Source organism: Camelus dromedarius, chromosome 33, assembly GCF_036321535.1.
Source record: "Camelus dromedarius isolate mCamDro1 chromosome 33, mCamDro1.pat, whole genome shotgun sequence".
Lineage (NCBI taxonomy): Eukaryota > Metazoa > Chordata > Mammalia > Artiodactyla > Camelidae > Camelus > Camelus dromedarius.
In genome coordinates, this window is record NC_087468.1 from 4,187,908 (window position 1) to 4,212,906 (window position 24,999).

The 24,999-nt window shown below is 34.6% G+C and overlaps 1 protein-coding gene across 1 annotated transcript in view; it reads left to right on the plus strand.

The window, feature by feature from the left end:
• Positions 1-9,146: 9,146 nt before the first annotated feature.
• LOC116156436 (early endosome antigen 1-like) overlaps positions 9,147-24,999 on the plus strand; it is a 36,181-nt gene continuing 20,328 nt past the window's right edge. The window contains 4 exon segments of the mRNA XM_064481702.1: positions 9,147-9,293; positions 20,597-20,721; positions 24,270-24,324; positions 24,418-24,483. Coding sequence (XP_064337772.1) covers positions 9,147-9,293; positions 20,597-20,721; positions 24,270-24,324; positions 24,418-24,483 — 393 coding nt within the window.

A 24,999-nucleotide genomic window follows, 5' to 3' on the forward strand; every position in this document is an offset into this window, starting at 1 on the left:
CTCTTGGAGTTACTCATACAGCTGGAGATATCTGTGGTTTTGATTGGGATCATAGTCTACTGTGGCTTCACTCAGACTGCTGATTATATTCATTGAGCCACATATGTCCAAGGGTAGTATGGGCTTATATGGTGGCAGAAGAGTTTCCAGCAAGGAGTGAGCAAATCCCATTGTGCAAGCACTTCTCAGATCTTTGCTTTTATCTCATTTGCTACTCTGTCAATAGCCAAGGCAAGTCTGGCCAGCCCAGAGCCCACGTGGGAGAGGATTACACATAAAAATTACAAGGGCATTAAAACATAGGCACAATTCATTGAGGGTCATTACTATAACAATCTACCAGCACTTTCTTCCTCCTTGTATTATGAGTAAGTGTTACAGGAGAAGTATAAATAAAAGATATAATAGTTTTAAGAACAGAAATATTTCTTATCTAAGGAAAGGTTGTATGATGTTACCAAAGTTGGAAAGACTGATTTCATCGACAGTTGCAAACTGTTGATTTTCTAGATTTTTAACTGACATTTTTCTGTATTAACTGACATTTTTCTGTAAAGAAGTTTTCAGTATCTTTCAGGGCTATTTGGTTGCTGTGAACTTCAGTGTATACTGGATGGGCAGGATAAACGCTTAATTCTTTTCCTTTAATTATGAATTTTCAGAGTAAGAGTTGATACACTACTCTAATAGTGATCAGTGAGGCTTGCTTATTTGTCTTTTGACTTTTTCTTTCTTCGAGAAAAGAGAACTCATGGATTTTTAACATATTTCACGAATTCATGGATTTATATATATTTAGTGGGTTTCAGTCATTTGAAGTCAGTGTGATTTTTTTTGATGTGCAGATTGTCCCAGCTGTGGCTAGTGGAAGTACCTTGAAGGTGACTTGTTATTTTGACTGGACCCTAACAGTGTTTGATAGTCTCTTTGCTTTGTGGCATAACAACATGTCCCAGGTTTATCTTATAAAATTTCTCCTCCAGGCTGGAATAATCCATTTCTCCAAAGAGTCCTGGCTCTTTTAAATGGAGAATGCTGTTTAGATAGCGCTGTCTGGACATTTAGAGTGCTCATTGCTTCTCTGTTTTCATTGCTTTTAAGCTTTTAAGATTAGAACTAGGTTATATATACACATATACATATTGATAGATTTGAAAAGCAAAACAAGAGTTCAAATTTAAGATTATAAAATGCTTTTTCCTTATTTGAGTTTATATTTTTAAATTTTATACTGAATATCTTGGTTCTTAACATTAACACAATTTTCATAAATATATACATAAAATAGCTTTAAAATAACAATGTTAATATTGTTAATAAGATTACTGAATATGAATTTTACTTTTTTTTTTAAAGCAATTCTGTTTATCTTTATACTATTGCTCACTAAGGCTATATAGTCAAAACACTGTTCTTAAAACGCTTGAAATAATTATTTTCTTTGTGTGGCTATACCACTAGCTTGAGATTCAGTTAGGTTTAAAATTTTTTTTAAAATTTAAAAATTGTGGCAACATAAAATTCAGCGTTTTTATTTTAAAGCATACAATTTAGTGGCATTATGTACATTCATATTGTTGTGCAACCATCACAACTATTTCCAGAATTTTTTAAAATCATTACCAAACTGAAATTCTGTATTATTAAACAGTAACTCCTTATTCCCCTTACCCCTGGCCTCTGGCAACCACTATTTTATTTTTTGTCTTTATGAATTTGATTATTCTAGGACCTCATATTAGTGGAGTCACATATATTGGTCGTTTTGTGTCTGGCTTATATCATTTAGCTTAATACTTCCTAGGTATGTCCATGTTGTAGCATGATTAGAATTTCCTTCCTTTGAAAGGCTGAATAATAATCTATCGTATGTATATATCACATTTTGTTTATCCACATATCTATCAGTGGACATTTGGGTTGTTACCACCTTTTTAGCTATTGTCAATAATGCTTCTATGAACAGTGATGTACAGATACCAATTTGTGTTTAGTTAGACTTTAGCTGAGGTTTTCAATAAATGAGGGTTATTAACTCAGCTAGAGAACATGGGAGGAAATGAACTTTTTCCCTAGGATGGTAGAACATTGAGATCAGTGGGTTTGATTTTGGATATGATTCATTTGAGGTGCTTTGGGAAATAAATTAGAAAGTAACTGGAATTGTGGTGTAGAGATAGAGTGCTAAATTAAGTCTTTTTTATAGTCTAGGTGAGAGATGATGACACCTTGAACTGAGTTAACGGCAAAGGAGATGGAGAAGGATAGATTCAAAATTAATGTAGATGATTGTCTATTCTACATTTTGAAATCCCAGTCTATCCCTTCCCACCCCCCACCCCCTTGGCAACCACAAGTTTGTATTCTATGTCTATGAGGCTGTTTCTGTTTTGTATTTATGATTTGTTTGTTTGTTTGTTTTTAGATTCCACATGTAAGCGATCTCATATGGTATTTTTCTCTCTTTCTGGCTTACTTCACTTAGAATGAAATTCTCCAGGAGCATCCATGTTGCTGCAAATGGCGTTATGTTGTCGGTTTTTATGGCTGAATAGTATTCCATTGTATAAATATACCACATCTTCTTTATCCAGTCATCTGTTGATGGACATTTAGGCTCTTTCCATGTCTTGGCTATTGTAAATAGTGCTACTATGAACATTGGGGTGCAGGTGTCATTTTGAAGTAGGGTTCCTTCTGGATATATGCCCAGGAGCAGGATTCTTGGGTCATATGGTAAGTCTATTCCTAGTCTTTTGAGGAATCTCCATACTGTTTTCCACAGTGGCTGTACCAAACTGCATTCCCACCAGCCTCTCCAGCATTTGTCATTTGTGGATTTTTGAATGATGGCCATTCTGACTGGTGTGAGGTGATACCTCATTGTAGTTTTGATTTGCATTTCTCTGATAATTAGTTATATTGAGCATTTTTTCATGTACCTATTGATCATTTGTATTTATTCCTTGGAGAATTGCTTGTTTAGGTCTTCTGCCCATTTTTGGATTGGGTTGTTTGTTTTTTTCTTATTAACTCGTATGAGCTGCTTATATGTTCTGGAGATCAAGCATTTGTCGGTTTCATTTGCAAAAATTTTCTCCCATTCCATAGGTTGTCTTTTTGTTTTACTTATGATTTCCTTTGCTGTGCAGAAGCTTGTAAGTTTAATTAGGTCCCATTTGTTTATTCTTCTATTTCTATTGCTTGGGTAGACTGTTCTAGGAGAACGTTTTTGAGATGTATGTCAGATAATGTAGATGATTGAATTAACTTGGGATTGGATGTGACATTTAAGGAAGAGAATAGTTAAGGGTAATGCTTTGGATTTAGGCAAGATGAGTATGTGACGTTTTTGTAATTTGAGATAGAGAATGCAGACAGGTAAAAGGTTTGTGGAAAAAGATAATGGATTTGGTTTTGAACAAAATGACTTAGGGGTGCTTCCAAGGCACTCTGGTAGAAATATTTAGCAGGACAGGAAAATATGAATTTGAAGTTCAGCAGAGATCTGGATTAGATTTAGCATTTTGTTTTTGTCTGCATTGGGGGTTATTAAAATTAAAGGAGTAAATGAGATCACTGAATAGTGTACAGTAAGCTAAGAGATTGAGCATGAAAACTCCCTGGGAAGCCCTGGAATGCTTTCCATGACATAAAAACAGTATCATTTGCAAATATACTTCTCAGTTCATCTGAATGTGGTAAGGTCTTAGCTCTTAATAGTAGTAAAGAGGTAGTGAGGGCCCTAAGAAATCTTCAATTATTCTTTTTAGTGCAAGGATCAGGTAATGTATTTAAAGCACCCTTCTTAGGGTCTGCATATAAGTAGGTGGCTTTTCACATTTTTTGAATTTGTGAAAATTTTCCTAATTGGTTTCTATGGTGGGCTGAGGGTGAAATAGTGTGACAAAATCAGTGCTGAAAGTTACATTTTATAAGAAATCCTAATAGATGTCTTTTAAGTCCCCAAGGTTTTGAGGTTATATGTCATTTAATTTCTAATACTTGTATCCTTTCCATTTTCAGAAATAATTTTGCTAAGCATAAGGTGTGTTTAGTAGCCTATAACAATTTTTTCAAATATTTTTTAAAAGTAATAATTCATTTTTTAGTCAAGTCACCTTTGTGTGTGTGTGTGTGTGTGTGGCAATTAGTCTATTATTAACTCAGCTTTTGCCTGTTTGTCTTATTTCCAGTCTAGTTTCAGAGTGTTATGGGTTGTTTATTTGCTTAGTAAGCGTTTACTATGTCTCTTTTGTGTACAAAGATTAGTTATCCTTTTAGTTAGTTTTAGTGCTTTGAAGCTAGGTAGAATTTAAAGATGAGGTTCTTTATTTCAGTAGCAATTAGGTTGTGAAACTGAGTTATTTTTCCAGTGAAATTCTTGTTCTCTTCCTGCTTGATCTTCTCTGGAGTAGAGTCATAAATAGTGGTAGGGGTGGGGAGATTATGTTGAGTTTGAAAGCTCTGACTCAGTATATCACCAGATATTAGAAAAACTTCTGTTCTTCTATAAAATAGTTGTTTTTTTTATATGCTACTAGGCGTTTGTTTTGATTCTGGTCTTCTTTGCTATCAGATTTTCAGTCACAATTAGAAGACTTAGCTATTGGTTGCTTTGGATTAGAGCAGTGCAGTTATCATTTTCACAAGCTGATTGTTTAGATCAACTGAAATAGATCAAATATGCATTTCAAAGAAATTTCATGTTGTTAAAACTTGTATGATAGTGATACTTCCTTTCAAGGTATTGCATACAGTAAACAATGATAACTTCCCCCCCTGTGAAGTACTGTTTTTTCTTCAAAAACTTGCATGTGATTCTTTGAAAGCAGTTTTTGCAGATATTAATACAACTTTATGTTGATCTTATAGTTGTTGGTAGTAGGAATGTATTTTTATATTATCAGCAACCTAGGGTAGCCAAATATATAGCAGGCACCTGTTCTTATTTGGTTGAAGTAAATACTTTGAATACCATATACATTTTTTTCCTCATACGATATAAACTTTTTTCCTTATATTTTCAAATTTTGATCTGTTTGGTGGAGGCCGCTAAGGAATAATGATAGGTGTTGGATAAATATAATCATCTAGATCTTTTTGCAAGCCCCAATTTTTTTACATTTAAAAAAGTCTGAAAATTAGAATAATATGACCATGCTAATAAAAAATTTTTGGGAGGAGGTAGGTGGGTGATTAACAAAATCATTAACACAAATCTCATCCTTTCAATAACATAGGGAAAAAATAGTAACAACAACAAAAATAACCCTAGCGTAAAATGCATCAATCTCCTATGACCTTTCGAACTCTGTTTATGTCTTTACATAATTGAAGTCATAATATATGCAAATTTTGTACTTTTTACCTCTTGTACAAATTCAACATCATATCACATGTGTTGTAAATTTTCTCCACAACCTTCACTCTTGGCACTTTTAATTGTCAGGTTTGTTGAGTGTGTTTGTTACAATTTTGTTAACCTATTCTTTGTTTTGAAGATAGTCCACTTAAGATTTTATTATGTAAGCTTGGGTGTGCAGCTTTATAATTTGACATATGTGTTTATTACAAAGTGGTCACCACCCCAGGTCTAGTTGCTGTCAATCACCATACAGTTGACCCTCTTTACCTATTTTCCCAACCTTCTTTACCTCTTGTAACTACTCATCTGTTCTCTGTATCTGAGTTTGTTTGTTTTTTTTAGGTTTCACATATGAGTGAAATCATGTAGTGTTTGTCTTTCTCCATCTGACTTATTTCATTTAGCATAGTCCATCATGCGCCAAGGTCCATCCATGTTATTGCAAATACTGCAGAATTTCATTTTTTATGGCTGACTAGTAGTCTAGTGTGTGTGTTTGTGTGTGTGTGTGTGTGTGTGTGTGTGTGTGTGTGTGTTTATCGCATCTTCTGTATCCATTCATCCATTGTTGGACACTTAGGTTGTTTTCATATCATGGCCATTGTAAGTAATGCTGTAATGAACATAGGGGTGCATATATCTTTATGAATTAGTGTTTCTGTATTTTTCAGATAAATACCCAGAAATGGAATAGCTGGGTCATATGGTAGTTCCATTCTTAATTTTTTGAGGACTCTCCATACTTTTTTTTTCATAGTGGCTACACCAGTTTATAGTCGAATCACCAGTTTTCAGGGTTCCTTTTTCTCCACACCCTTTCCAACATTTGTTGTTTCTTGTCTTTTCTGACAGGTGTGAGGTGATATCTCATTATGGTTTTGATTTCCATTCGTCTAATAATTAGTGATATTGAACATCTTTTCTTGTGCCTGTTGGCACATGTCTTTGGAAACATGTCTGTTCAGATCCTCTGCTCATTTTTTTAATTGAGTTGTTTTTTGGTTGTTGAGTTGTGAGTTCTTTGTATATTTGGATAATAACCCCTTATCGAGTATATAATTTGTAGATACATTCTTCCATTCAGTAGATTGCCTTTTTGTTTTGATGATAGTTTCCTTTGCTGTACAGAAGATTTTTAGTTTGATACAGTCCCATTTGTGTATTTTTGCTTTTATTTCCCTTACCTTTGGAGTCAGATCCACAGAAACTGATGTCAGTGAAGTTACTGCCCATGTTTTCTTCTAAAAATTTCATGGTTTCAGGTTTTACATTCAAATCTTTAATCCATTTTGAGTTGTTTCATTCTTTTGCACATGGCTGTCCACATATGTGTGGGTTTACATTGCTGGGCTCTCAATTCTGTTTCATTGACCTGTGTGTCTGTTTTTGTGCCAGTGCCACACTGTTTTGATTACTGTAGCTTCATAGTATTGTTTGAAATCAGGGAGCATGACACCTCCATTGTTTTCTTCTTAATATTATTTTGACTATTTGGGGTCTTTCATGGTTCCATACAAATTTTAGAATTATTCTAGTTCTGTGAAATATGCCGTTAGAACTTCAATAGGGATTGCATTGAATCTGTAGATTGCTGTGGGAAGTATGGACAATTTAAGAATATTAATTCTTCCAATCAGTGACTGTGGAATATCTTTCCATTTGTATCTTCCTCAGTTTCATTCATCATTGTCTTTTGGTTTTTCACTGTACAGGTCTTTTACCTCTTTGGTTAAATTTATTCTTAGTTATTTTATTCTTTTTGATGTAATTGTAACTGGGGTTGTTTTGTTAGTTTCTCTTTGTGATATTTGCTATTGGTGTAGAAATGCTACAGATTTCTGTATGTTGAGTTTATATCCTGTGACTTCACTGAATTCATTTATTAGTGCTAACTGTGTGTATGTGTGTGTAGTCTTTCTGGTCTTCTATATATAGTATCATGTCATCTGCAAAAATAGTGATGGTTTTACTTCTGTTTTTCAGATCTGGATGCTTTTTTCTTTCCTTATTTTATTTTAAATTAAATTAAATTAAATTAAATTAAATTTTATTTTATTTTACTTTGCCTACTTGCTTTGGCTAGGATTTCCAATGGTATGTTAAATAAAAGTGTCTATAGTGGGTATCCTTGTCTTATTTCCTGATCTTAGAGGAAATGCTTTCAGCTTTTCACTGTTGAGTGTGATATTAGCTGTGGATCTGTCCTATATGGCCTTTATTATGTTGAGGTACATTTCCTCTATACCTACTTTGTTGAGAGTTTTTGTCATAGATGGATGTTGAATTTTGTCAAATGCTTTTTCTGTATCTATTGAGATAACCGTATAATTTTTATCCTTCATTTTGTTAATATGTATCATGTTGATTGCTTTGTGGATGTTGAATGATCTTTGCATCTTGGAATAAATCCTACTTGATTATAGTGCATGCTCCTTTTAATGTATTGTTAGATTCAGTTTGCTAATATTTTGTTGAAGATTTTTGCATCTATGTTCATCAAAGAAATTGGCCTGTAATTTTCTTTTTTGATCTGATTTAGGTATCAGGTTAATGCTAGCTTCAGTGGGGGTGTGACCATTGGCGCTAACAGGTTGGATGGAGAATTCCAAAATGGTGCCAGCCAGCACTGGTATTAGCAGGGTAGCCTGAGATCACATAAATGGCTCCTGCCAGTGACTCAGTCCCTGGGGGTGTGCCAACTGGTTCCTGCCCCTCCAGCAGATGCTTCAAGGCTAGTAGGTGAGTCCCCTTTACCCATTGTTTATGCACTTCACAGCTTGGTGTTTTTGCACTGGTTTTCAGGTCAAATGAGTCTTTGTGCAAGTCCTTTAAGAGCAGATTTTCTATTCCCTATAGTTTTCTAGTTTTCCCAGGCATATTCCCCATTGGTTTTCAAACCCAGATGTTTTGGTTCTCATCTCTCGTGCAGGGTGTAGGCGTTGGGGAGCTTAATGTGATGCTTAAATCCCTTGCTTCTCAGGGGAAAGATCTATTCCTTTGTGATCCCTCCCAATTGTGGCTTGCTGTAGTTTTGGTTTTGTGACTGCCTCTCCTATCCATCTCATTGCTGTCCTTTTAACCTTTGCTGTGGAGGTTCTGTTCATTCAGTTTCCGGGTCCCTTTCTGGGAGAACTATTCCATAGGTAAGTGTATATTTGTTGTGTCTGTGGGTGGAGGTTCGTTCAGGATCTTTTTACACCATCATCTTGAACCCTCCAAACTGTCTCTGACAATGGAATATTAAGTATTGGAGATAGATTGGTAATGGTTAGTACGGTGGTAGATGGATGGGTGACTAGATAATGTGTGGTGTGTTGATCTTTTTAGCTCCCCTCAAATTATTGTAGTTTAGTTGGTGTAGTAGAGAGCAATGCAAGAGGAATTAAAATTTTAGCATTTTGGTTCTGCTTCCTTTTTTTTTTTTTTTTAACAGTACAATTTTGAGAAATCTTTTAGCTGCTTTGTGATGTCTATTTTCTCTCTTTTCTTATCTATAGAGATAACATTATCCCTGCCTCTCTCAGAGATGTCATTGTGATTAAATAAGATATTCTGTGAAAGTGAGATAAGGATGATAAAGCACTATATACAAAAATAAACTTTATTAGTTTCAAAAAAACTAAAACTGAGAGAATCCAGGTAGAGATCTTGATAAAATATTAGGTACAGTCGGTCTCCAGTAAAGGATAGCTTCTACTACTGTTTGTTATTATTGAGAGGATGTCTACTTTTATGTATAAGGCTAGCCTTGATTACTGTTTAGGTTATTAAATAGTTTATGAATATATTGTTAATATTTAATTTGATTTTCCCCCTTCTGCTTGTGTTTCAGACTCCTGGGAGAGTTGGCTCTCAAGGTTCTGATTTAGATTCATCAGCAGCTCCTGTAAACACTGTGGATGTCACTAATGAAAGCTCTTCAGAGGTATGAAAATAAAATTTTACAATAAAATTCAATATTTAAGGAAAAATAGCAAATATTTCAAGTAACAACTGGTAATTTAAACTTTTGTAGAAAAAGTTCTCAGAAATCTTTCTTACAAATTGAAAAGCACCTTTTGAATCATATTTATGGATAGCTATTTGTGCTTAGTTGAGACTGAGAAAGTGTATATTAAGACCGAAAAATAGTAGTACCAATTTGTCTTTAATGTTAATGTCATCTCAACTTAATGAAGATTTTTAAATCTGTGAAGAATTACAGTTGATTAGTATCTAATTATGTTTGTACTGTCATGAACTACTAAGCTAATGAAAGATTAGATTAGATATAAAGTTTATACATTATTTGTTGTCTTCATTTATGACTTTGTAAGAACTTTTATCTTTGATAACTTATTGAAAATTAATGGATAAAGTAAATAAGTCTAAAAAAAACCCTCATTTTTCCAAAAGTCAGCCTTAGTAGTTGCTTTATTGTTATTATTAGTTTTAACAAACAATATATGATCATCACAGAAAAAGGAGGTAAGATGAGAGAAGAACATAAAAACCACCCATAATACTGCCCCTAAGAGATTGATACACTTGTGTTTCTGCTCTGACAGTTTTTGTCAGTTGTCCCTTTCTGAATCTAACTGTGCTATCTACCCAGTCCCCTTTTCTCTACTCTTCCCCACCTCTTGGTTGGTGAGTCTATTTTTGTGTTTGTTTCTGGGTATGTCTCTATCCATTCATCTTTCTGTTTTGTCTCTTTCTGGCCATCTGTCTTCATGTATATGTGTATTAACTGTAATAAGATCTAACAAGACTGTGAAAGTGAGAAGGAAAGTATCAGTTGAACTTTATATTATGAGCAAGTTTAAGGAAATATATTCAAGGAAAACATTCCAAACTGTGTTCATGATGTGATGAGCTCAGAGTGCTCAGTTGTAACCCTGGAAAGGAGTTTAGTAGTAATTGCTGACCTCATTCAGACCAAAAACAACAAATAATCTCCAAAAGGTAGTGAGCAGTGGCTGGTAATCCTGCTGTGCTTTCTTATCAGGGTCCCTTTTCTGTTGTCTGTGATAGCCGTACTCTCTCTGTTATCCTTAAATCTTCCGTGTGTCTTACCTTATTCTCACCTTCCTTTGGTCACCCTCTACATCATTGACAAAATAGGAACCATTAGATGAATGTGCTCATTTTGTCACTAAAAGCTATACTTGCACCTCTGCTCTTTTTCTTACTTTTGTATGTGAAAGACAGGTCTCTTTTGCTATCAGACGTCAGTCATTTTGCTTTTGCTCTGGATTCCATTCTCTCTCATATTCTCAGCTTATCATCTTTCCCTCCTACGATTTTGATTTTTACCCATGCCACAAATTATTCCCATCAGCGTATAAATACTGCTTTAGAGGTGCCATTAACCTGAGACTCCCTTAAATTAAGTTTGGTGCTTGAAATTCTTCAGATTACTCACTAGCGTAAAATCCAACTACCCACCCAAGGGTTATTGGTGATTATGAATTCTCAGGAGATGTTGTTTTTTCCGTTAGCCCATGCTAAGGTACAGACTCGTTTAAGATGTTGGTCGATGTCTCTCCCCCTCCCTCAGTCTCTTTTTTTCTTAATCTTTCTCTCAGGTTATTTCCCTTTTACTCTGAAGTTGGCTTCCCACTTTGAACAATCTCTAGGTTTTAACATTGTTCCTTTAGCAGCCATCTAAATGAAATTTGAAATATGGCTTCCAGGATTTTAAAGAAATAGAAATAAAGCAATACCTTGCTTTAGTGCTCATTTTTCTCACATTTTATATATTATTATGTATAATAATATATATAACTATCTTAGTATAGGCTATTATAACAAAAGCACTGAGTAGCTTAAACAATAAACATTTATTTCTCACAGTTCTAGAGACTGGGATGTTCAAGATCAAAGATCGGCAGATTCTTTGTCTGATGGAGGCTTGCTTCTTGGTTTATAGATGGCTGTCCTCACATGGTAGAAGGGGTTTGAGAGCTCTCTGGGGTCTCTTTTATAAGGGTACTAATCTTACTCATGATGGCTCTACTCTAATGACTGAATTATCTCCCAAAGATCCCATCTCCTAGTACCATCGCATTGGGGATTAAGATTTCAACAAATGAATTTTGAGGGTAGATAAACATTCAGTCTATAACAAATATATAATACATATAATATATAATGTAATAAGTGATTTTTTATGCCAGTTGTTCTTGTCAGGGTAGTTGTTCAGACTATTTAGTATATCACATTGCAGAAGCAAATGTCTTTATTTACTCTTTAACCCTTTCCAGTCTGGTTTCCATCCTTAGTATTCACTGAAAGCACTCACTAATGACCACCATATTACCAAATCCAATCTTCGTTTTTCTGCTCCTTTGGCTAGGGAGAGCAGCCTTTTCTTGTGGTGCTGTCCACTGGTAAGTGGTAAGGGTCCACTGAAGTTTCCAGGTTGCCGGCTTCTCTAGCACCTAGTTTAGAATATATGATGCAAAAAGAAAATGCAGAGTACTCACCACTGTCTCAGTCCTTGGCTTCTGAGCTCCTTAGCTGGTCTGCGTTTCTCTCTTTATCTGTCAAAATTGTCTTATGTTTGTTTTATATATAATGCCTAGGGATTTTAGCTGTGTTTAGCTGGAAGAATAAAGAAGGGTATCTATTCCATTTTATCTGGAACTGGAAATCTGACCACTTAAAAAACTGAATTATCTTTTTATTAATGAATTGTAAGATGACTTTATCTATTCTGAGTACAAGTCCTTTGTCAGTGTTTTGATTGCCTCCTATTCACCCCGTTGCTAAGGGAAGCCCCTCCCTAGACTTATGGGGATGGCTCAACACATAATTAACCTGACACTAGATAAGTGAGATCAACAGCAGTTTATTATTCACATATACTCACAGCCCAGGTGAGGAGGACACTGTGTGCCAAGTAGGGCCACACAAGGATTGCACTTGGGGAAGAAACGAACACTCAGGGGCTGTGAGAAGCAGTCATTATAGTATCAGGAAGGTGAGGTGTCTGCTTCCTACAGGAGATGTGATTGGCTTGTTTGAATAATTCCAGGGACTGGTAGGAAACTGAAACCTGCTGCTCAGGCTTAAGCAGGCCCTGTGTCTGCTCCCAGTGAAGAGGAGGGTTTTTGGGCTAGAGGACCTTATCTGCTGGAGCAGAGTAAGGAGGGGAGCTTGTAGTTAGATCATTGAAGCTCTTCCAGTTTAACCAGTTGTCAAGGCAGCATATAATATTGGGCCTTAATTTTAGGCCTTATACCACAATCAGAAATATGTGATGTGTATATTTTTTTACAATCTGGCTTGTTTTTCATTTTGTTAATGATGTCTTTCAAAGAGAAGAAGATTTAAATTTTGGTGAAGTGCAGTTTGTCATCCTTTTCTTTTATGGTTAGTGCTTTTTGGGTTCTACAAAATTTTTTGCCTACCCCAAGACTGCAAAACTTTCTCCTGATTAAAAAAATAAAACCCAAGCTACAAGGATACAGTGTACAACACAGGGAATGTAGCCAATATTTTATAGTAACTATAAATGGAGTATAACCTTTAAAAATTGTGAATCATACTGTACACCTGTAACATATAATATTGTACATCAACTATATTTCAGAAAAAAAGACTGAAGGATGAAAAAATCATTTTAGCATTTACATTTAAGTCTGTGGTTTCTTTTAAATTATTATGTATGGTGTGAGGTACTGGTTGAGTTTCATTTTTTCCATGTGAATATGGAAATCACATTTCCCCCCATATGCCTGTCAGTACCATTTGTTGAAAATGTTACCTTTCCCCATGGCATTAAATTTTTACTTTTGTGGGAAATCAGTCAACCTTATATATGTGGGTTTTTTTTTTTTTAAATGTTCTTTGATCCAGGCATAATGAACTCCTAATTTTAAGGTGTTCCAAGTTTTTTCTTATCTTTGGACTTTTGAATATGCTGATCTCTATGCCTTACTTGTTCTTGGCTTTTCATTTTTCTTGGTTAACATCTGGTTATCCTTCAAGTCTCATCGCAGATAATTACTTTTTTTCAGTAAACTTTCCTTGGCTCACATGTAGGATGGAGACTTCTTCCATGTTCTTCTATGGAAAAGTATTCCTTATCCTTTTGGTAATGACTATTATTATGAGATTCAGTTCTTGGTCGAATATTTATTATTGCCAGACACTGTTCTGAATGCTGAAGATATGGCAGTGAGTGAAATAGTAAAAAGTTTTTATCTTGGTGAAACCTATATTCTAGTGGGTAGAAACAGGCAAAAAACCCAAATCACACTAAAATTGTACAGAAGGAGGCAGTGTTATTTTGAAAAATAAAAGCAGGGAAGGGGGCACAGAAAGTATTTTGGGTGGGTGCGATTTCAAATAGGATTGTCAGGGAAGATGTTTCTAAGAAAGCGGATAGCTCAGAAAGAACTAAAGGAAGTGAGGAAACGAGTCATGTGAACTTCTGGAACAAGCATGTTGCAGGCATGTGGAACAAGTAGACAGTCTCCGAGGTGGGAGCATGCCTGGCATGATGAAAAAGCCAGGAAGCTTGTGTGGCTCCAGCACAGTGAGTGTGAGGGGAGGCTGGGATAGTGAGGTAATGAGGCCCACCTCATAGGGCCATTTGGCTTTTGTAACGACTTAGGTGTTTTACTCTTGGTGAGATGGGAAGTCACTTGGGAGTTTTGCGCAGTGAAACGACAAAATTTATTTACGTTTTTGTAGGATACACTCTAGCTGCTCTGTGGAAAATAAAATTGTTAGTGGGGTAAGGGTAGAAGCAGAGAGACTGTTGGAAGTCTATTGCAGTGATCCATGTACACTGTGAGGGTGGTTTGGATCAAGCGATAACAGTAAAGGTCCTGAGATTCTGAATATATTTTGAAGGTAGTTTTAATAGGATTTTCTGATTAGTGGAGTGTAAAATGTGATTATTTTCTTTAGTAAATTTTTCAAGAAACCTGCAAGCTTATTGAGAGTAGGGACTTCATTTTATTTTACCATTGTGTTCTCGGCACGGTAGCATAATGACCTAGTAATCACACTCAGTAAATACTTTTTGAATGAATGATTGAATGATATGCGGATGCTTACAGTGAAGAAATGAGTAAAATGGTAGGCAGCATAAATATATTGTGGTAAAAAATGCAACAGTGCATTCTTTTGAAAAATTATTGTGTAGTTTTAGTACTCGGGACTGTGGTTGCCTGGAAGACAGCACTTTCATCAGTAAAAAGAAAAAAAGTGAATTCATGTTCCTTACTTTCATCCCCTAGCTAGTCCCATTTAAGGGTTGTTAACAAAAGGAACAATGTTATTAATGATAGCTAACATTTATTGAATGTTTTCTTTATATCAGATGCTGTGATAAGCACTTAGCATTTATTATTTCATTTAATTCTCATGCGACTCCCCCATATGAAGTAGGTGTTATTTTTACCTCCTTTAAGATGAAGAAATTGAAGGTCATACGTGCTACTAAGAGTGGTATGAATCCAGGTTTCAAGCCCAGGACTGGCTTTTAACTGCTACCCTGCCTTGCTTCTCACTTTGGAACATTTGTTTGCAGTCTTCTTGCTTGCTATGGTCCTAAGTGATGTTAGAGACTCAAGGAACATCTTAGCCTCCCAGTTCTTAATGTTATCAGTGCCAATGATCTTTATTACCTCTTTTCTAGTTACTCAAGCCCATGGTAGTACCTTCCATCTTCTTATCAGGTAGAATAGTTTCATCTGAAATGTTAAATAAAATCGTATCTCTGCATTCTTTACCTTAACCGCTTGTCCTCGCAAAAACTTTTTCTCTCCTCACTACTTAACTTCTTTGGCCTTACTGAGTATTTCAGGTTTTTAATTTCTATTTTTTCTTCTAGTCTCTCAGCCTTTCTTAGCTTCATTTCCTTTACTCTCTAACTGTACATCCAATGACAGTTAATATTTGTTTAGCACTTATAATGTCTCAGGCACTGTACTAAGCATTTTATATACTATACAGTAACTCTAGAAGAAGAACAGATACTAATATCAGCCCCATTTTATAGATGAGGAAATGATATTTAGCAAAATAAAGTGACTTTTAAAATTCATATAGTCAATATTGGTTGTGACTCAAAACCACATCTATTTTTGACACCAAACCCATAACATTATAAACTTTATAACCTATTGTCCTTCACCACTGTCTTCATTTAATTTACTTTCTCCTTGATCCTCTCAATTCCTCTATCCTCTTATCCTTTTACTGTTCCTGTCTGACAAAACCCCAAACCAAAGATAAGTGTAACATCTCACATTTAAAATATAGATATTGTTAGGTATAGGGATTTTGGGAAATTGTTTTTAAATGATTTTATTTGGCTCATAAAGTTAGAATAAAAGGTTACCTACTAGAAACCTACCTACTGGAACACATGGGTGTGGACAAGAATAGTATCTTAGGCTAGTGGAATATGGTGAAGACTAAAAATTGCTTTCATCATAAGAATTTTTTTTTGTTGAGAATGTTATCTTACATAAAGGTATTTGTTAAAACTGCCAGTCATTTCTTGATCTAAAATAAAAACTAGTTTGCCAATAATGGCTCTCAGATAAGCAAGAACGAAGTATTATAAACAAAAAGAGTAGTTATATTCCAACTGAAGCAGCTGGTTACTATAATACTGAACCAGAGGAAACTTGTAGCATGAGGATGGAAACTAATTTTCAAAGTCCTACTTTGGATAGGTCTTTCACCTTTCGTGCAGTTACTGCTTAAAAATTTCCTTTCTATATACTAAAAAGAGATATACTAATTATTTTCCTGTTATGTCTGTTTTTACTGTCTATATTTTGTTTCATAAATAACTTTATGTATATCCTCCTAAAAGTTGTTATTTCACAGGGTTTCATCTGTCCATTATGTAGGAAAAGATGTATAACTGCTATTGATTTGTCGGAGCATTACCAGAAAGTGCACGCTGAAAATGAGACAAGAGGACAGGAACTTCTTAATGACTCCAGTGTTACTGTGGGTCCTATATATTTTGTTTTAGCAGCTTGGTTATGGGTTGCTCAAAATAGCTTTGTTTTTCCTGGCCTTGGTGTTGCTTAATTTTTTATGCTACAAGGGAATATGGATTGCTTTAATTATGCATGCTTTAAAGAAGCTTCAATAAGGAAAAGAGGCTCTTGGGAAGTTGGCTTGGCTATTCTTTGTGAATCTGTAAACAAATATAAACATTTAAGTTAATATTTTTGCATAAATTTTGCCATGAAATTTGAAATATAAAGTGAGTTTTTTATTCAATAATTATATCTTTATTAGTTAATGTTTTATCAGTGAATATATTACAATGTTTTAGATTAATGCTTTACTCTTAAAGACGACTTTGCATGTGAACTGTCACTGTCTTTATTTGGGAAAATACACTGCATTAGAACCTGGGTCTACCACTGTTTCAACCTTTGTTTTGACTACCCAGACCTGATGGAAAGAATGAGGCATACTTACCATGAACAGTGGGTCACCCAAATGTTTCTCTGTAGTGTGTGGGGCTGATGCATATCTAAGGCTAGGGGTGGGAACCAGTGAGGGGAATTGTTGCCAATTTTTAGGCTGGAAACAGTTTCTCAGATGATCCTGCTATGTCTCTTCCTTTGAAAATGACTACAGTATTCTATAACCAAATAGAGGCATAGATTTTAAAAAATTCTTCTATAAGTTTTATAAAAGAATGAAACTTTTTTTTAACCATGAAAGACAAAAAAATCACACTTACTTTTTCCTATGAGATAATGACATATAAGGAAAACAATCTCACCAAACCTCCACTTATTTAACACATTAATAGAGTACCTCTTATGTTCCAGGTATTTTGGTAGATAAAGGGGATAAAAAAAAGGTAAATAAGATATGATCTCTATGCCAGGAAGTTTCTATGATACATATTTGCAAAAGAGTGCAATGTCTAATTCAACTTAAGGGAAACTGCAGAAAAACTTTGGTGGGGAACACTTAAACCAGACATTCTCTAGGGTGATGGGGGAACGGGTGCCTGTGGGAGGATACCAGTTAAACTAGCTGAAGCAGTGTGAACAAAGATAGAGGCATAAAAGTCTTGGAACTCTGCTTAGCATTTTACCAGTTGTCTTTCTTCCAGAACATATGGGTCAGCTTTTCTTTATGGGCTAGCCAGAATCAAAAGTGACAACCTGTTCTCCCTGTCACTTAATAAGAACTTTCCTTTTGCCTGAAAGGATACTTGGTACAACAGGGTATCATTAGTATCAAGTTAAGATAAGCTCTTAGCTACAGTGGATCTGAGAAAGGGTTGCAGATAACTGAAAGCTAAGAGTAAGGTATTTAATTGCTTTTAACCTGTGTGTAAGTGTGTGTGTAAGTTGGTGAGAAATTTGGAATGATTAAGGGAAATAAATGTAGCTAGCTATTTTGAGTATTTTATTATTTGGTGTTTTATGCTATCTAGCAACTTCAGTCCCCTTGACAATATTTTAGAAAAAATAGAGGAATCTCTTAATATCCAGAATTAGTATCACAAAGTCCCATTCATGGGACATCTCTCAGATATTCATTCTGAGCTTATTTTACTTTTATTTTAAATCAGTGATATAGTTTTAATAGACTCCCCCCCCCCCAGTATACCCTTCCGATTCATATGAGGCTAGCATTGCTAGAAATAGCACGTGAATAATTTTTAGAAATGATTGTTGAAAGACAAAACAGGGTTTAGAAAAAACTGAAATGTGGTTACAGGAATTAAAGATGCTTGCCAGAATTAACAGAGTGGAAGATACTCATTCAGTGATTAATATTTATGCTGCTTAGACATTAAGCAAAGGTTTAATATCATCTATTTAAGAAGGTGAGAAAGTGCATATATGTACTTTAGGAAGATTTATTTTTATCAGAAATGTCCCCAAACTGAAGTTTTATTTAAACATCCATGAAAGCTCTAATCACATGGAAAATTTACTTAGGTGGAATATTTCTATAACTAAATATTTATTACTGAATTTCTAAAATTTCTCTTTAGGGATGAATCAGTTCATTCTGGAATATTAATCTGGTAATATTTAGAAGCTTTAAGAGGGTATGACATACTTTAATGTGATCACTAGCTTTTTGGCATACTTAGGTATCTAAAGCCAAAACCTGGAAGTAGAGACAATAGTCAAGAAGCCAAAGTTGTGAAGATTAAATAATGTAACGGGGTGTGGATTCCCTGAGGAACACTGTAATTTGCCTTCTAGTTACTAGAAGAAGCTGAGACGCAAAAGAGAGATGACAAGCTAAATATTATAGGGGTTTATGTGCTGTTGCACCAAAAGCATGTTAACTTGTGTGATACAGCAGTTACTGGGCAGAAGTTTGCAAGAATGCCAAATAAAGCATAATATAGAGCGGTTATGAAACATGATGGTAGATAATAGGTGGCTTTAAAAAAAGAGCATAACATCAGCTAGATTAACTCATAGATTGGGAGCATTCATTCATTCAGAAGACATCAAATTCAGCAGAGCATCAAATATCTGTGGATCCTGATGCGTTATTCTGATGTCCAAATGCACAGCCTCAGTACTACTGTCTTTGCTTATTTTAGGAGTTTCTTGGAGATCATTGCATTCATTCACCTATAGTGCCCCTGCCCTTCACTCTTGCTCTATAATCAGAACAGACCTCTGCTTCCTGAATGCAGCACGACTGTATTTCATACCATTTCCTTCATCTTTGTTCATGCTCCTCCATTTGCTTAGAATGCCTTTATTTCTGACAAGTAAACTTCTATTTAGTCTCTTTCCTCCTACTTATTCTTTAGTACCTAATTCTAATGTCTCATATATACATATCTCTACATATATGTATATATACATATATAGACAATATGTATGTGTATCTGTATTTTTTGTAAAGCATTAACTGCTACCACAGGCAAAGTTGGATACCTCTTCTCCTGTGTTCCTATAATCCTTTATATATACTTGTTACACCATTGTCTGGTAATGTTATGCTCAGTGAGCCTTGATTTTGCCATATAATATGCACAAATGATAAGTAAGGGTATATTACTTGTGTAACATCCAACAAAAGAGCACAAATTATTTATTTATTTTTAGTTTTTATGTATCCAGAGTTTTTATTAGTTAGCTCAATCTGTCCCTTGGAAGCTTTGTGATCTGCAAACTATTGAAGCTCTTCTGTCCCTGCCCCCCAAATTCTTCCCTGCTGGGTTTATTCATATTTCACTGAATAAATACACAGTATAGAAATACATGGTATGTTCAAAATACTACACTAGCCATTAGGGAAACATAGATTAAAATCTTTTTTGTGTTGTGTGTCGCAGTGAATGTAGAAACTTGACACACTAATAATAATGCTGGAGGAAAATAGCAATATACATACAAAAGGATAAAAATGTGAGATACCATGGTGTGTTCAGAGAAGCACAGGTACTTCAGTATAGTTGAGCCATGTTGTATAGAGTAAGGAAGGGTGTCCAGACATCAGACTGGTAGGTCACTCGGGTAATACACATGAAGGACCTTGTATGCCATAACCATATAGTCATTCTGGGATTATTTGTAAGTTTTTATTATTTTACAGGACTATATATATATAGACTATATATATATATTTTTTTAAGGTAATTCAAGAAACTTAATTTTTGAAGAGACAAATTACAGAAGTATAAATGGGGTATGGAGGAACCACAAGTTCTTAGAAGAGCAGTACAGGACTATATGTTAATTTAAAATTTTTATGTTAGTCTTCGGTTAGCATTACTGACTAGAATACTTCTCAACCATTGTAGATAACTCTGTGGTAATTATGAGTTATTTACATTACCTTTTTTCTCAATGATCAGAGTACTTCATGTTCTTAGTTTTTTGGTTATCATTCCTTTGAAGTAGATTGGAGCAGGTATTATCTACGAAGAGGATTATCTAGAGAGATGGAGGATATGAAGGCAAATCTTCTCAACTAGACTTCGAGATTAGAATTGACTTTTCAGGATAAAACTCTCTTACCATTAATTTACTCAACCTAAAAGAAGGTTGTAAGGGTTTTCTTTGTATCTTGTAAACTGCATCCAGGATAAGCAGTGACGTACCTTTGCGCAATACCAGAATTTGGACTTAACACCATAAATTAGAGTTTACTTAATGGTACCATTGGTGTGAATAATACATTTGACTGTATTTCATAACATACAAACGGTTATTCTGCAATACTAAAATACTATTTTGAAACCTTTTTCTATCTCTTTCTTAGGGTTTCATATGTCCCCAGTGTATGAAATCTCTTGGATCTGCTGATGAACTTTTCAAACACTATGAGGCAGTTCATGATGCTGGCAATGATTCAGGTCATGGAGGAGAAGCTCTTGCTCTGAAGCGGTGCAGTATAATAGTTTTGAAGTGTAATGTAGTGAATGTGTGTGATACCATTGTTTCATTGTGAATACTTAGTTTTTGAAAATAGTGTTTTTATATTATTTAATTTAAATCTGTCTTCATTTATTGTGGCTTCCTCGTTTATCATTTTTTTTTTCTTCCTCCTTTATTGTTATAACTTATTCTATCCTTGACCAATAACTATATCAGCATCTACAACATGGTTCAGAGGTTATGTTTTGAAAGAAGGTTGTGATTTATCAAAAGGTTAAATTATATTTAGCATACTCTGCTTAATAAAACATGATATACTTTATTTAGAAGATTTTATAGTAAGTTATTAAAATAATTAATTTAGCCAAGAGTTAAATTTAATAATTATTTTTAAAAATTTCTTTTGTAATCACCAATATAATAAGAAGCACACATACACATTCTGCTTCTTGGCAATTTTGCCTGACCATTTTAAAATTAAATCAAGCTAAAATATAATTACTTAGAAAGGCATTCAACAATATAACTTTCCTTTTCTTCTGCTATTGGTGAAAACTCTTTATCTTATATTCCCACTAAGGGAGAAATCTTGATTTTATTCTACTTGTAAAAAATTTGTTTCATGTTTTTCTTTAAAAAATGGCTCATAGTTGGTTATGACCACATTATGGTTGATAATAAAGAACTATAAAATATGGTTGTTTTAATTTGTTAAAATATGTGGGAAAACCAGTGCTTTTGGGATGTGTGAATCTTTCCTTTTCATGTGACTATTAATGCTCTTTAAGATTTTTGTGTATGAGTTAATAATTTTGGTACCATTCTTTTGTCATTTGTTAGGAAATAGATATAAAATATATATTTATATTAAATCATGTATAAGTGCCTTTATATTTAGTGTCAATTTAACAGAGCTGCTTTTCATCTACGAATTAGTGCCTAGTACGTGAATTTTCATTCAGTCTACCCTTAACTTTTCATCCAATGTTTAGCTCACTGAAACCTGGTTTCTGCCCTACCATGCTCTGAAACTATTCCCTCAAAGCCCAACAGTTAAAAAAAAAAAAAAAAGGATTATTTTCAGTTTTTATCTTAGTAGACCTTTGTTTTGGTTACGTATTACTGTGTAACAATCCACTCAAAACCTAATGGTTTAAAACGTTAACAGTGTATTACTTCTCATGATTCTTTGATTTGACTGGGTGGTTCTGCTTTAAGTTATGTAGACTTGGGTTTTGAAAAGGCCAGAAGGGCCAAAATGGCCTCACATTCATGACTGGGGGATATAACTGGATACTGGCTGGCAGCTCAGCTGGGGCTATATGTCAGGGGGCTCAGTTCTCCTTTATATGGACCTGTGTATGTGGCTGCTTTGACTTGCCCACAGGATAGCAGTTAGGTCCTAATAAAGAGCATTCCAAGAGGAAAGGAGCAGAAGCTGTCAGTCTTCTTAAGGTTTGGGTTCAGAAGTGTCAGAATGTCACTTCTGCCCTATTCTATTGGTTAAAGTAGCCACAAGACTGCTCAACGCCCGTTACGATTCAAGAGGCCAAGAAGTAAACTGTCTTTCAGTGAAGGGGTGGCTTTTACATATAAGAAGGGAAGAACTTGATGGCAGCCATCTTTGTAGACCATATGTCACAGTCTCTGCAAATTTGGTTTACTGGCTGTCTTTCGTTCTGCTCTTTTGAGACAACATACCATTGTTATCATTCTTTTTTGATCTGTTTAATGTATTCCTCTTCCTCTATATGTGTGATGATATCTACATCTATGACTTCCTCCTAAACTACATTCCCAACCTAGAATTATCTCCCAAGTTGCCTACTAGGTATCTTTTGATGTTCCAAAGGAACATCTCACTGTTGACATTTTGAAAACAGAGTTCATTATATTTCCTTCTAAACACTGATAGGCAAATTACTCTCACAAATTTGTTGAAGTGGCACTTTTTAAAAGATTAATTGGAATAACTAAGTTCACCCAATTAGAAACTGAATTGGATTATCTTCTTTGCAATTTGATTCAATTTAGTATGAGCCATTCAAGTATATTGTTATTAATTCCTTTCTTCATCATTTTAGTTTATACATGGATTTGGAAGATTAATAAAGAGTAGGGAAAACTTAAAACACACCCACAATTGTCCGTATGCATGTAAAGACTAAGTCTTCTCCAGTTGGCTTGTGGTCTCTACAAATAGATATGTTCCTAGGGCCAATTGGGAGAGAGGGAGGGATGGGGACGCACACACACGCACACACACACAACAGAGAAATGAAAATTAGTGAAAGTGTCAGATAAAGATAAATTTTAAGAGTCAACAAAAGACACAGGAATCTATTATCTAATTTTACTTCTGTTTTCAGAGATTAAAGACTTTACCTCAGAGTTTATCTCCATCATGAAGTGCTTTTAGGTAGAAGTGATCACTGTCTTTATGCCTCTGCTTTTATTTCTATCATAGAACTGATGATCATCTATTGCTTTTACTTGTTTACATGTTTACTTCCCCTGTTAAACTGAACAGCTTGAGAGTCTGGAGTAGACAAATTCTGTGGAACAATGAGTTAATTCTTTACTTATGAATGAGTACAAAAAATAGAGGACTCAATTCTCCATCTTTTACATTTTTCTTTGTTGGCAATTTCCTTCCTTTCCTATCATTAACTATGTTTCACAGATGAAGCTGATTCTGTCCCTTTACTCTCTACCCCCACCCCCATCCTAGAGAATAATTCTTCCACCAGTATTGTCCCGTTATCTTTTACCTTTCTCTTATGCTTGTGCTGTAGTGGACTTGGTCTTCCCCATCATTAGAACTGATCCTGTTCTCCTATTCCTTTTGTACTAGAATGAATTCATTTGAGTATTTTCAGTCTACTCATTTCAGTTATTGTGTCTTCTACCATGGCAGCATTGCAGTGGCATGGAGCAAGGAGGGTCCCTTTATCTGCTGTTTACAATCCAACAGGGGAAGATACATGTTTCTTATACCCCGAATAATAATCCCAAATGTGTTTTCTCATGGAATCTCTCCTGCATTAGGACTTCGGGTGGTCTCTCACTATTCTGTATCAGACTGACTCTTAGATGAAGGGAACAAAATGTGAAGTTTTGCCAGGAAATAGCATTTCAGACTCAAAGAACAGAAAGAAGCCAGTAATGCTGGAGCTAGATGAGTGAGGGGGAGAGTGGTAAGGCAGGGACTAGACTGTACAGATTTTATAGTCCTTATTAGTGAGTTTAGATTTTATACTAACTGCAGTAGGAAGCCATGGATACTTCTTGCTGGTAAATTAATGGTATTTTGTTTCTGGCTCAGGCATTTGACAGTTCTATCATTTCCGTGATAAAATGTTCTTCCATTTATAAATAACATACTCTAGGAATACAATTATTCTCCTAAGGGATTTATATGTATATTCCACTATGCATAAAATGTACAGTAGTTTTTTTAAGAATTGAGAAAACTAGAATACTAATATACAGTCACTAGCCATGACTTGTTAAAGAACATTAACTATTAATTCCTGTTTTTCCCAATGTATGTTTAGAGATGACATAACACTACTTAGACAAGAGGTCCAAGACCTACAAGCTTCACTTAAGGTAAGAATAAAAATGATTTTATGTGTTTATTTTCAATGTTTCAGATAAAAAAGTCTTAAAATTTACTAATTAAAAGGCATTTTTTCCCTTTAGGAAGAAAAATGGTACTCAGAAGAATGAAAGAAAGAATTAGAAAAGTTTCAAGGGCTACAGCAGCAAGTAATTGCTTTTAAATACTTGAAGTGTGTTTTTAGTTGTTTATTTTCATTGCTGAAAATTAAGCATAATATTTTTTTGTAAGCAGGTGGCCTGATATGAATAACTTCCTAATTTGTTTCTATGTGTTTAATATCCTGCATGTATACCCGTTTTAACATTAATGAATGCAAATGAATATAACCAAAATATGGGAATCTAAGATACAACTCTTTAAAGGTGTTCCACTAAGCATCATTTACCTATGTGTTGGTTTTTTTTTATATCAGGCTACATTATTCTTATTTTCTGACAATATATCTAAATGTTTAAAAAGTATAAATAAGTTCAGACAACAGTGAAACTCTTCAAAGAATTGGTGACAAATTGGAAATCACTAAAATGTCTGTTAGGAGGGAAAGAACTATTAACTGCGGATAGTTTATATTAGTGGAGATCGTTTGAAAGCATGGGAAAGCTCTTGTATTAATGTTAGATTTTAAAAAACTCAATAAAAATTTTTATGTGTCCTTGTACACA